The sequence below is a fragment of the Agelaius tricolor genome, unplaced genomic scaffold (genome assembly GCF_023055355.1).
Source record: "Agelaius tricolor isolate 1412-34295 unplaced genomic scaffold, bAgeTri1.0.p SCAF_8, whole genome shotgun sequence".
NCBI classification, from domain to species: domain Eukaryota; kingdom Metazoa; phylum Chordata; class Aves; order Passeriformes; family Icteridae; genus Agelaius; species Agelaius tricolor.
In genome coordinates, this window is record NW_027269268.1 from 8,180,388 (window position 1) to 8,193,531 (window position 13,144).

The following is a 13,144-nucleotide window of genomic DNA, read 5'->3' on the forward strand; positions in this document are numbered from 1 at the left end:
GCTGCTCAGCAAAAGCAACATCTCTGTATTATCAACACTGCTTCCAGGACAAAACACACAGCCCCATCCTGGCTACTCTGAAGAAAAGTAACTTTACCTCTGCCCAAGCTGGCACACAGGGATAACTTTCCCTTTTAAGTTAATGGTCACTGAGTTGACTGGTAGTCTGAAATTCTAAATTTAACTTGCAGTGCAAGAGCCACATGGTTTTAAAATGTTTGAATTTTCTAAGTGTTTACATAATCTCAGAAATTATTCTTTTCCTTTCTTTTAGACACTGAAGGACCATAAAAAAGAAACTGAAGATTTGGGACCTGCAAAGACAACATTTAACATTTCTGTTAGTGGAGGTATAAAAACACCTTGATATTGATTTTATTGTATGTACTGTTATTTGTAAGTACTGCTGTTGATACTGATGTTCCAGTGAGAAGGCAGATGCTGCACAGATTGTGAAGGATTGTGATTACTTGCCTCTAACTAACTTGAGACATGCAGTCTCAAGGCACTTGAAAATACAGCTTTTTTAAGGAAGGAAGGAAGTTGTAGAGCACTTGTGTACCCCCTTGCTGACATGCAGCTGCTCTGAGTGATAAAAGAAGATACGCTTGGTCAGGCATGAAGTGCTGTTTCTACAGAACCTCCCAGGGGATCTTGAGTAACACAGAAACCACTGACCCCTGTCAAGGTTTGGCTTTTTATGGCACTGTTCAGGTAGTTGTTTTAGGGGCCATTTAGACCTCTAGGAACTTGCTCTGTCACGAGGTAAGTAATGTTTGACAATGCCCCTGTGGCATGGCTGTGCCCCTGTGAGTACCTGGCTGGGAGTGGGCTGTGCCAGCGTTGTACAGTTGGACAGCGTCACCTGCTGCTGCATCCATCCCTCTGTGGCTTTTGTGGCAGCATTTGGAAGTGCCCCCCTGTGTCGTTGCAGATGTGGATGGGCTGATCACACAGGCTCTGCTGACAGGGAACTTTGAAAGTGCAGTGGATCTGTGCCTGCACGACAACCGCATGGCCGACGCCATCATCCTGGCCATCGCCGGCGGGCAGGAGCTGCTCTCCCGGACTCAGGAGAAGTACTTCGCCAAGATGCGCAGCAAAATTACCAGGGTATGTGTTTCAGGTCAGAAGTAACATGCTCATATGCCTTTGGCAACTCCCTTTTTCACCTTAAAATGTTTTCTTGCCATTTTATAGATTTATTTCTGTCAGATGTTAGTAAGTGTTCAAGTCGGTAAGATCTCAGAGCAGAAGGATTTTTGTTACTCTTTTTTAATTGATAAGGGGACAACAGTACACAAGAGTATTCTTTGTCCCATCTCCAGTGTCTCTGAGTTGCATATACACCAATAGATTGTCAACAATAAAGACAAATGCTTTAAGAAGGGCACATTTTCAGTCTCCTGTTCTGTCACTTTTTTCACACGTGACCCATGCTCAGGGCCAGCAGCATTATGTTGATTTCTGCCCATGATCAGCCTTCACAGATTTTGCTGATGCTTTGTTTTACTGCATGCACAGAAGAGAGAGCAAAGTATGCCCAGGGTAGATTAATCACCCTTTGTCTAAGAGACAGCGCGTTATGGCCAGCTGGTTATTGTTATTTTCAGCTTTTTGCAGTGCTGGGGTTGCTGATGCTGCCTGTGCAAATCTTTTCTTTTTTACTACCAATAGGAGAAAGAAGTGACAAGAGGTTGAAACTGGAGAAGTGCCTTTAAAAGAACAGTTGGTTTAGCAAGGGTGGCAGCTTTTAGAGGAATTTCTTCACTGTAGTTCATCCTTTAAGAAAAGGTGTTTTTATGAAGAGGTGACCAGTTATCTGTGCCTATGCTGACAGGCAAACATTGACCTTGTAGTTAGGATGTTTTATTTGTTGTTCAGGTGTGTTTTTTCTCTTCTGGTCCCAAACTGCACACATACTGCTTGTTCAGCTGTTTCTGAGCTTGAAGTCTTGGCATGAGAAGGACTTTGTTCACTCTAGAGCAGCACAGCTGCCAAGTCTGTCTTTTGTCCAAAGCAAAATAACTGGAGGCAGAGTTTTAGAAGGATAAAACTGGAATTCCATTCTGAGGGCTGTGTAGAGGTGGCCTGTGTAGGGTTACTACAGCCAGCTCAGGTTTATATTGCTGCCAGCTCTTTATGCAGCCTTTTCAACTGCTCCTCACTGGTCAGCTTGAGACCAAGAGCTTAAAGCTGAATGAAACAGTTTAAAAAACAAAAGCCATACATCTCCCTGGGCATTGTGTAGAAGACTTTATAGCTAAATACTTGGTAGGCTATCTTTGTCTGCAAAAATAGTGCTGAAAACCATTTGCAACAGCTTGTGGAGATTTGTGTATTCTTTTCTTGTTCATTTTGTAGCAAGAAAAATCAGCCTCTGCATGTTCTCTGAGCTTGTTTTGTGATTTTTTTTCCTTTTTAAGTAAGATGTGCTCTTGTGCAGCTGTTGAACTGCAATGCAGTACCTGTCATGACCCTGGATATAGTGGGGATGAGTACACTGGAGCAGATCCAAATTATCCTGTGTATTAAACAGAGGAAGTCCTAACAAGATCTTAACTGTGGTCTCTCTCCTGCTCTAGCTCATCACTGCAGTTGTAACAAAGAACTGGAAAGAGATTGTGCAGTCTTGTGACCTGCAGAATTGGAGAGAGGCCTTGGCTGCTGTGCTCACTTATGCCAGGCCAGATGAGTTTACAGCCCTCTGTGGTAAGGACTCTTCTTAGACTGGATAATTCCAGAGCAGTATCGTGGCTTTGCTTGCAGCTCCTTGGCAGGTTGCTTCCCTCAGAGTGATTTACCAGCATCTTTGTTCTTATTTTATCTAGATCTCCTGGGTAGCAGGCTGGAGAATGAGGGGGACAGCGTTCTGCAGACACAAGCTTGCCTCTGTTATATTTGTGCTGGCAACGTGGATAAACTTGTTGCTTGTTGGACCAAAGTTCAGGATGGAAACAGCCCCTTGTCCCTTCAGGTTGGTAATTCGTTTAAGAAAGGTGTTGGAAATAACAGACTGCAATCATTTGGCTCTTAAATTATCTAGTGTAGAGCTTTGCTGTCTGATGTACATCAGGATGCAAGCCTTTCCTTTCTGGAAAAATAACCCACAGATAGGATACTGGAAAATGTGCTGGGAAGTACAGCGGCCCTTGCGCTTGCCTTGTTCTTTGGGCAGTGGTACTAATACATTTCTTGTGTAAAATAATAGTAGTACTTAGTGTTTTGGTAAAGAAGGGCCTTCCAGTGCTTGCATCTTTTGTGGTTAGGAAATATTTGTACTTTTGGAAGTTCAGGAGAAGAAATCAATAGAATTAGATTTAAATCTGGAGAGGCAGTTGTAGGAAGGTTCTCATGAGAGTTTTCCCTGGGGGTTTGCACATACAAAGTTTGGTTTCCAGCAGTGAAATAGATTGCTTATAGCAGATATCTTGAGGGAATAAGGTTGATGGGTGGAATGAAGCAGTAATGGAATAATTTATTTTATAATACAATGCTAGTTTCTTCCATCTGTTTAAGGTCTTTGAAGAACCAGTTTTAGAAAGTATTTACTTGATTATACTGTGAGACTCTTTAGTTAATTGAAGGAACTGATGTGTATCTGAGTTTTGCTTCATGTCATTAACTCTCTGAATTATCAAAATAATTTGATTTTGAGGGCTTTATTTACAAAGTTACCTTCAGTTTGAATTTGCATTTTGATTGCATGGCTTTCGTCTCTCAGGCTGTAAAATTGGAAAATGTTGTTGACGTCCTAATTAGGTGACTTGTTTACTATGATAGTGGCAATAGAAGCTGTTGTTTTGGGGTTTTTTTCACTTGCCTTTTTTGAAGTGCTGATTTGTAGGGGAAAACAAATGGTTAGAAAACAATTTTTATTATTAATGTATAGTTGAAATCTTTTGTGTGGTACACTCTTGTAAGATTTTTAAAAGAGCTTTAATTTTGGGAAATGAATATTTGTAGTATCCTTTAGTATAAATACAGTAAGAAAAACATAAGAAAACAGAACAGATAATATTCCTATAATTAAAGACTAGAAGGAAACCCAACCAAGACCAGCTCTGGTGTTGGGGGATGTGCAAGGAAGGCAGGTTATAGAGTATTTCTGGTAAAAACAATTTTGCTGTAACAACCAGAAAAGTATGGACAACTCTTCCACAGGAGTTTTTAGATCCTTTGAAGATGGATAAGAACTGACTTACTGAAGCCCTGTAAACAAATGTGCAGTGCAGTAGTGGTGACAGGTGTGATGTTGTCTCTGCTCTGAGGCTGTCACCAGATAATGTTATGAAAGCATCCACTTGGTGGAGATGCTCAGTGCTGATAGAGCCCTGAAATCCTGTTTGATAAAAGCAGTTCTTGGGAAATCTTTTGGCTCTGCTGTTAGGAGGTGCTTGGAGGGTGGGTGCTGTTCCATGCCCTGGGAACAGCCGTGCCTTTGGTGCAGCAGGGAAACCCGCGCTTGGCTTGGGCTCCCCATAGGGTGAGAGGGGTCCTGCCAGGGACAGACTAAAGCCAGGCCCTGCTTCACTTTGTTGTTCTCACTTGTGAGTGGGTTTCCCTCCTCCTGATCTTTCAGGATTTGATAGAGAAGGTGGTGATCCTGCGCAAAGCCGTGCAGCTCACGCAGGCCGTGGACCCGAACGCCATGGGCGCCCTTTTGGCCGAGAAGATGAGCCAGTATGCCAACCTGCTGGCTGCTCAGGGCAGCCTGGCTGCAGCACTCTCCTTCCTCCCTGCCAACACCAACCAGGTAAAGGGCTCTTTGCTCCCTCTCTGCCTGTGAACAGGTGTGCTTCAGCAGAGGTCTCTGCATGCTGTGGTTCTGTGGTATTTTCTCAGCTCTCCAGACAGAGGAGGAATGAGTGAATCTGACTGCATGTTCTTAGAAGGCTAATTTATTGTTGTATGATATTATATTATGGTGTGCTGTGTGTTGTGTTGGGTGTTGTGTGTGTTGTGGGGTTTTGTAATGGTTTTTTTTTTTTTAAGCTTTTTTTATTTTTTTTTTAATTTTCAAAATTTTTAATTATTTTTATTTTCATTTTTTTATTTTTAAATTTAATTTATTTTATTTTTAAATCTTTTTAAATTTTATTTCTTTGATTTTCATTTTATTTTTAAATTATTTTATGTTTTTATTTTATTTTTAATTTTATTTTAATTTTTATTTTATTTTGTTTGTATTTTATTTTTTAAATTTTACTTTAATTTTTATTTTATTTTTTATTTTATTTATTTTTAAATTTTATTTTAATTTTTATTTTATTTTATTTTATTTTAATTTTATTTTAATTTTATTTAATTTTAAATATTATGTTATGCCATACTAAACTATACTAAAGAATAGAGAAAGGGTACAGCCAGAAGGCTAAAAGATAATAATGAAAAACTCGTGACTCCTTCCAGAGTCCTGACACAGCTGGACTGTGATTGGTCATTAAGTTAAAACAATTCACATGAAACCAATCAAACAACCACCTGTTGGATAATCAATCTTCAAACCACATTCCAAAGCAGCAAAACACAGGAGAAGCAAATGAGATAATATTGTTTTCCTTTTCTCTGAGGCTTCTCAGCTTCCCAGGAGAGAAATCCTGGCCAAGGGATTTTTCCTGAAAATATGACAGTGACATGGTTCAGCTGCTTGATGTGCACCTTGGAATGTGACAGTCAGGCTGTTCCCCTCACCCTGCACTGGCCTTGCTGAGCTGGCAGGCCTGCACAGACTCCTGCTCCCTCTTAGTTTCACACCCTTGTGCCTGCAGCCAGTGACTGCCAAAGGGTGTCCTTCCTGCAAGCCAGACATGGCAAATGAAATGCCATAAACATTGGGTTGTTCTCTTCTGACTTCCCATCCTCCATCAGCTGATATTTGTAGACAGTTTGAGAATGAGGCAGGCTGCTGTAAGGCAGTTCCACTGGCCTCAAGCCTCATGCACAAAAGACTTATTCCAGTGAAATAAAGCAGGCTCAGAGGGGGCTCATCAGTGAGTGGCCACTCAGCCTCTTGGTGTGCTGCCCTGGGTGCCAGGCAGTGCACCTCAGCTCCCTTCCCTGTCCTTTTCTGCTTGCAGCCCAACATCGTGCAGCTGCGGGACAGGCTCTGCAGAGCCCAGGGGCAGCTCCCGGCAGGACAGGACGGCCTCAAGGCGCCCCATGAGAGAGAGCCCATGGCCAAAGGGAGAGCTGGCCCCGCGGCGGGACGGATGCAGGCACCCCAGGCTCCAGCCCAGCAGTATTACCAGCAGGTAAATGGCCTTTGCCAGTAGGGGAGGGACATGCTGCTTGAGTTCTGCCCAGTGATGGATGTAATCATTTTTTTCTCTTGATCTGAGGCTGTGTGACAAACCTCTACTGAGAGCCTCGTGGTGAAGGTCACTGGTGCTTCCTTTCAGTCAGTACAGATGCCTCCTTTACTCCTCATCTGGAAACATCCTTTAAACACCTGCTTCTGAAGATTAGGTGTTTCCCCCTTTGTTTGAACATGTGCCAAGAGCAGCTGTGTGGGAGAACAGCACTGCAGGAGTTCTGTGTGCTTCCTCTCACAGTCCCTGACGTTTTTCCACCCCTAGCTCTGATTTTGGCTGCAGAAGTTGCTGAGCAGTGGTTATAGCAAACTGAGGGCACTTTAGTGCAGCTGTGGGTCCAGCCTGCTGTGAAAACACCTTCCCAGCCAGGTGTAAGAGGGCAAGGGCTGGTGGGAAGTAAACTGTGTACAAGAAAGACCAGGTGAGTATGAGACTAAAAAGGGAGCTGTGCAGGGAGGAAGAGGAGAAATGGGGGAGGGAAATTTTCTGGTTTTACCTCTAACCTGAGGATGACACTGCAGCAGAACACACTGGCCATCAGGGCAGCGCGGTGTGTTGGGCAGCCCTGGCTGTGTGTGTGCTTAGAGCACAGCCAGGTCTCTAATCCCCCAGCACAGCACTGCAGCTCATCTGGCCTCCCTCTTAAGGTGCTCTGGGCTGGGCTTTTCTGGGAGCAGAACTGTGTTAGGGTTGTGGGTGTTCTCCTTGGGCAGAGATTGGCACAAGCAGAGGGGTCTCTTCTCTCTGCTGCCCCCAAGTACTGCCTGCCAGAAAAACCAGGGCAGGAAGAAAGGAGGGATGAAAAGTTGGGGGGGAGTTGGGCATTCTCAATGTCAGCAGTAGTGTGTGCTTCTGCCCTCTCTCCAGGGTGTTAGCAAGGTAGATTTCAGAAGGGACAAAGCCCTCATCCAGGATTTACCTTGCTAACCCCATTGCATATGGTATTAAATGCATCATCATTTATAATCAAGCCTACTCTGCTGTCTGTGTTTTTGGCCTTCTTCCTTGTAACCAATGAGTTGCCTTGAGAAGTGAAGCTCTGTGTGTCCTGTTTGGCTCTGGAGAGTAGCAGCTGTCCTCTAGATGCTGAGATATCAGCAATGCTTTTTTTAAACCAGAGTTCCCTCTTTCTCCCACTGTTTCTGAAATGCCTCAAGCAATTATTTCATCAAGGCCTGCTCATTAATTAAAGGCTGGGTGTATCAGTACCCCACGAGTTCACTGGGAGTTACAGCCCCCTGTCTTGCTGGCTTTTCAGGGAGTTCATCCTCAGCAGGAAGGGCTTGAAGGGGACAGGTGTCAGTCAGAAAGGTTCCCAGCTGATGAACCAGAATGGAGAGAAATGACATGTTTGAGTGTTAGGAAACTTGCTTGGTTTGACTTCTTTTAAGAAGGTGTGTATTCAGGACTTGTTCAGGCTTGAGGCAGCCTCTGTTTAACAGCTGTCCCAAATAGGAACATGTTCTTAACACTTGGATTCCTTTCAGCACAGTTTTGTTGAACTCTCTTTTTCATCTGAATAAACCAGGCGTGAAAGGGGGTGAAAAGTCTTTGAGATTCTCTGGTGATGAGTGATGCAGGCATTAGCAGTGGCTGTTGTGCAGCTGACTGCACCATCAGCTTAGCACTGTGTGGGGTTAGACACACAGAGACTGAAGCCAGCCAGGGCTGCAGGGTCACAGCTTTCCCTCTGCTTACATCCTTGAAGCCCAGCCATGTGTCCTGTGTTGCCCACTCCTTGCTCAGGAGTGTGCCAGGCCCAGGAAGTTCTTGATTTCTGTCCCATCAGAAAGGTAGGAGTGGTTGTATGGACTTGAAGCTGTTTGGAGTGGCAAAGAAGGAAGATGGAGGAAAGGAGCTACGGGAGACTGGCTGGGAAGCAATTACCATTAAGATGTGTATTTGTGCATGTGCAAGAGCTGAATATCAGTTTTTAACCTTTCAAAACTATTTTTTAACCTTTTTAAATTCGTCTGAAGCTCAATTTGAACAGACTCCTTCTGTGTGAGGCATATGTTTGAATTTAACATGGAACCTGGGGCTTGCAGCTGTGGTTAGTGACGCTCACTGTCATGGACCAGTGGGGGGGGCTTCTGCAATAGGAAAATGTGATGAAAGATGGAGACCTGGCTGACTGGCACACATAACACTGCACTTGCTCCACAGCCTATTGCAGCTGCAACACTGTGCTTCGTCCTCACTCTGCAATTCACTTTGGCTCCAGTGATTTTTGTCTGCCTTGAATGCAATTCCCTTCTTCCTCTGAGATTTTATGGCTGTTACAAGTGCCAGCATGCAAACCTTCTTGCATTCACTTCTTTGCATCTTGATTTGTGAAACCCTTTAGACTTTTTTATTGTTTTGTTTTCCATGATTGGTATTTCTTTGTTCGATTCAGGTTAGAATTGCCCCTACTGTCACTACCTGGAGTAACAAAACTCCTACTGCCCTTCCCAGCCATCCTCCTGCAGGCTGTCCCTCTGACACACAGGTATAACCTTCATTATTCCTCCCTGAGCCTCTGCTCCACCCCAGTGTGTCCCCTGGTGTAATCTGTATTCTTGGCACAGTCTGTGCAGATAGATGGACGGAGCAGCTCCCATGTGTGCTCTGGTTTTACTCCTCTGCATCCCCTTACTTCTTTTTCACCAATGCCCAGAGGAGTGGCACTGGAAAGTCTTGAGTGGGAGCTCAGTGTGACCTGAGTCTCCCCAGCCCTTCCCCACAGTGGAATATCTGAAGTAGGATTTTTCCTTTCCCCCTTTTCCATGGAGATCAGAAGCTGCAGAGTTACCATTTAAGTTGAGTTGAAAGATAGCAGGGAGCTCTTCCTTATGCAGGCAGGTGTGTGCTGCTCTGCTTGCTGCTGAAGTCACTGCACATCCAGCTGTGCTTTCAGTGCTGTGCTGGGCACCCTGAGGCACTGGGGTGGTTGGAGGCATTTGCCCCTGTGCTGTTGATTCCCTTCTTCCAGGGAATATGGTTTCAGGCCTTGAAACGTGAACTTACCCTTTTGCTGCAGTTCTGCTTCAGCACTGCATTACCATTACTAATGAAATCCCGTCTCTCCCATTTTTCCTGTAATTTATTTTTTTGACAGGGAGACAACCCACCTCCTCCAGGGTTTATTATGCCAGGTGCTGTTGGCCCCAGCATGCCACCACAGCAAGCCACCTCTTCCAACTACAGCATGTACTCGCAAGCAGGAACGCGGCCAGCGTACCCACAGAGTGAGTAACAGCAGCCTCCCCCTGTCCCTCCCACCCAACTGGGCCAGCCCTAACTCAGGGATAACCCTGAGTCCCCTCCTTGTGGGTGGCAGTGTTCAGACCAAGCCAGGCCCACAGTTCTTGCAGGGTGGGGAGAAAGGTGAGGTGACATCTGAGGGTTGTCATTTCTTGGTGGGGTGCAGGCATCAGACACCCTCTGTCAAACATTCCTCCTTGCTGAGGTGCCTGCCCACAGCTCTCAGGCTCACTGCCCAGCTGGCCTGGCCCAAGGTTGTGCTGGGGTCAGAGACCCCAAAGTCTGAGTCCTGGTAAAGCAGCACAGGCCTGGCAAAAAGAGACACAGCTCATCTCATTCCTCATTGGGGCTCCATGGCAATGGGAGAGGGGATGAGGAAATGAGGGCAGTAGTAGAAGTAAGTGAAGAAGGGGGCAGAGCCCTGGCTCACCCAAAGCAGGGACTGAAAGTACTGGCATGAGGGAGGAAAAATGGCCATAGATGGGCAGAGGCAGTGAAATCAGGCTGCAGTACCCACAGTGAAAGGCTGTGAGCTTACATTCATTCCAGAGTCTTTATTCATTTCCTTGGCCTAAGTTTTCCCTTTGTGAAAACCTGGGACAGGGCTATCCTTTCTCTGAGAGCCCCTGTGAGGATTGCAGTAGTCCAGAAGACAGCAGTGTCCATGTGTCCAGCCCCACCCCAGGCATCATGGTGGCTCTGGGCTGGAGGGTGTGTGTGGGAGAGCAGCAGTCCTTTGAGCCAAGCCATCCTCTCTGTGCCTCCCAGTGGCAGGATGGGGATTTAGGCAGCCAGAGTTGTGGGAGCCAGGATTTGGCTGGGCAGGTAAGTGGTTTTGGGGTGTAGGGGCATGAAGAGAGGAGAGTCAAGTGAAGAAGGAAGCAGAGGCAGATGAAACCTGCTGCTCTGTTGTGAACTCACTGACTGTTTTTTCTCCCTGTTTGTAGCATATCAGGCCACACAGCAGTACTCTGGAACTGGGGGACCAGCTCTCTATCAGCCTCAGCAGCCTGTTGCTGCCCCTGCTTCAGCCTCTTACCCCAGCCCTGCCCCTAACACCACCCCTTCCTACCTGCCCTCTGCCCCTGCCCACTCCATGCCCTCCCCGCTGTACCCCGGGCAGCCTCAGCCCTCCCCAACCAGCCTGAATCCCATCTCTTCCTTCCCTGTTCCTCCTTCTGGCACGTCCTTTCAGCATGGCAGGCCAGGACTTCCAACAACTTCTGTGGCTTATGCATTACCTACTGGACCAACAGGTACTCTGCCTGCAGCCAGTGACCTTCCTGCATCCCAGAGAACAGGTCTGCGCTTGGACAGGGGGGCAGGCAGGGAGGAGGGAGGGGTTTGCTCTTCACCCACTCAGTTCAATATGCACTTCTTGCCTTGTGAATGCTCTGTAAAAAGTTTGCTTTTGCTTAGAGATCAGTTGAAAGCATTTCTAAACCACGACATCACTCCTGTGCATCTGTGATAGGGCTGTGTTGACCTTGCCACTGTCACAGAGCTTTTGTCTTGCCCAGGACAAGATGCTACCACAGGCTTCTTATATTGTATGCTCTGATGGATCATGAAGGATCGTGGCTCAGTTTTAACATTGGTGTCAGAGCCTGCACTGTGACTGGAGAGCAAAGTACAGAAATGAACAAGTTTTCCTCATCGCTGCAGACAGGATGATCCCAATTCTCCTCACTGAATGATTTTGCAGATGTGATTTGCCCATGTCCCTGGCCCTTGACAGCCTGTTAAGCCTGGATTGGCAGCATATTTAATTCAAACAGTATTTCCCATAGCATCAGCTCTCTTTCATTATTTTGTCCCTAACCTGTTATTGTGCTGGGATTTACTGAGGTTATGAATGCCTTAAAAGAGAATCAGAAGTGATTTAGAAATGCTTTTACACGTCTCTTCCCTGAATGTGGATTAAAAGCATGTGTGTGTGGCTGACACTTAGGAGCATGTTGGAGCATGCTTGGTGAGAGAGCACTGGCTGAGGTGGGGCTCCATGTCTGCTTGTGACTGCCTGGGTGTCACTGCTGTGGGACAGTGGCCTTGCCTGCCATGACAAACCTTCCCTTAGCAGCCTGTGAAACAGCAGCTTTGCATGTCAGACAGTGCAGGAAGAATCAGCAGTCCTTTTCTAAACCTGCTCATGAGCACCCTTCACATCCAGCTGGTCCAGCTGAAGAGTCAAGGAGCAGATCTGGGAAACAGAGGGTACAGGGAATACTGGGCAAGATTTGAGGGATGTTTTGGGCATGTCTGTTTTGCTGACAGACACTAGTGTGCCCACTGTCATTCCCTCTCTTATTTTAAAAGTCTGTTAGGGGTGATGCAGTGCAAAAAAAGCATTTTGCCTTTGGCAGCATGAATCCTATGAGTAGGTGCTCCTGTTCCTGTCCTTGAGGCTGGCAGCTCACAATACTCCCTTGTGTTTGGGGGAAAAGTGGTCTTTTGCTATGCCAAAAGATAGGACTGGTGTAGGACTGCCAGAATTACAAAGGGAGAAAATAGCTTTTCCATCCACCATACAGCCAGACTGGTGTCCTTTCTGCTTTTGGAGGTGCTGTAGTGTGATCTCTCCTGGCCCCACGTTACAGGGCATGTCAAAATCTCTAAACCAGAGGAATTATTAAATTGGAAGGAGGGAGAAGTGTTGGATAGGGTTCTAGGCCTGGGATGTCAAGCAGCACATTATAAGGCAGACACCATAGCTTCTGCACCTCCAGATAAATGCAAGGAACAAGAAAATTGTTCTTTCTTATCCATTTTACTGCTCAGCTTGCATCACTGGCAGGCACTTCTTGCAGTGATGTGACATAACCCACATGGCATGCTCAGAGTGGGTTAAGCTCTTTTCAGAGTTAAAAATTGTTCATATTAGGCTTTTTATCAAACTTTCTGAGAACTATCAGTGCTGCTTCTGTTTTTCTCAGCAGCTATGGTGAGCAGGGTAGCCAGTACAAAGTGTCAGAACTTCAGGAACCCAAACTTGGGCATCCTCTCTGATTTCTGCAGCCTTGGGCTGAAATGCAGGGGTGGACTGCATGGTGAGGTGCTGAGCCCAGGATGGCTCATGCATACACACAAGTGATGATTGCAGCTGGAGAACTATGGAAAAAAAGATGAAATGGGTCTGAAGAGCACACTCTGTTCTCTTCCAGGGTTTAGATTGCAACTTTCAGAAAGCACACCAACAAGAATGAAAAAAAAACTTGTTTTCTAAGTGCAGCAATGACAGTGTACATGCTTAATATGCTTAACCACCAACACAATTTGTGAGCAGCTGCACTGCCTAGTGGGGGATGCCTTGGCATGAGATCCTGTAGAAGCACTGAGATCTGCAGCCAGAAGTAGATCTCACCTGTAGCTCTGAGTGTTCTGGTGCAGTGATGCTGGTCCTGCTTTTGTGCATGGTGATGATCTTATCTGGGAACATCATGCTTCACTTTGCAGTTGTGACTCATTTAAAGGCAGGAATAACGGAGGAAGGAAAAAAATATCTCAAATCTGAACTCTTGAAAAGAGTTCACACCTGACCTTTGAACTGGCTTGGATTTAAAGATGCATGTAAAAAGGAAGAGTTC

At 45.8% G+C, this 13,144-nt stretch overlaps 1 protein-coding gene across 3 annotated transcripts in view; it reads left to right on the forward strand.

Annotated features, from left to right (window-relative positions):
• Positions 1-13,144, forward strand: part of SEC31A (SEC31 homolog A, COPII coat complex component) — a 40,801-nt gene that overhangs the window by 18,780 nt on the left and 8,877 nt on the right. For 2 of the 3 annotated variants that reach the window (XM_071431556.1, XM_071431557.1), the window contains exons 16-23: positions 275-350; positions 935-1,113; positions 2,586-2,712; positions 2,832-2,977; positions 4,583-4,756; positions 6,081-6,254; positions 9,415-9,544; positions 10,508-10,861. In XM_071431556.1, coding sequence (XP_071287657.1) covers positions 275-350; positions 935-1,113; positions 2,586-2,712; positions 2,832-2,977; positions 4,583-4,756; positions 6,081-6,254; positions 9,415-9,544; positions 10,508-10,861 — 1,360 coding nt within the window. The remainder of the gene's footprint in view (positions 1-274; positions 351-934; positions 1,114-2,585; positions 2,713-2,831; positions 2,978-4,582; positions 4,757-6,080; positions 6,255-9,414; positions 9,545-10,507; positions 10,862-13,144) is intronic. The other variant, XM_071431558.1, reaches the window with a different exon arrangement.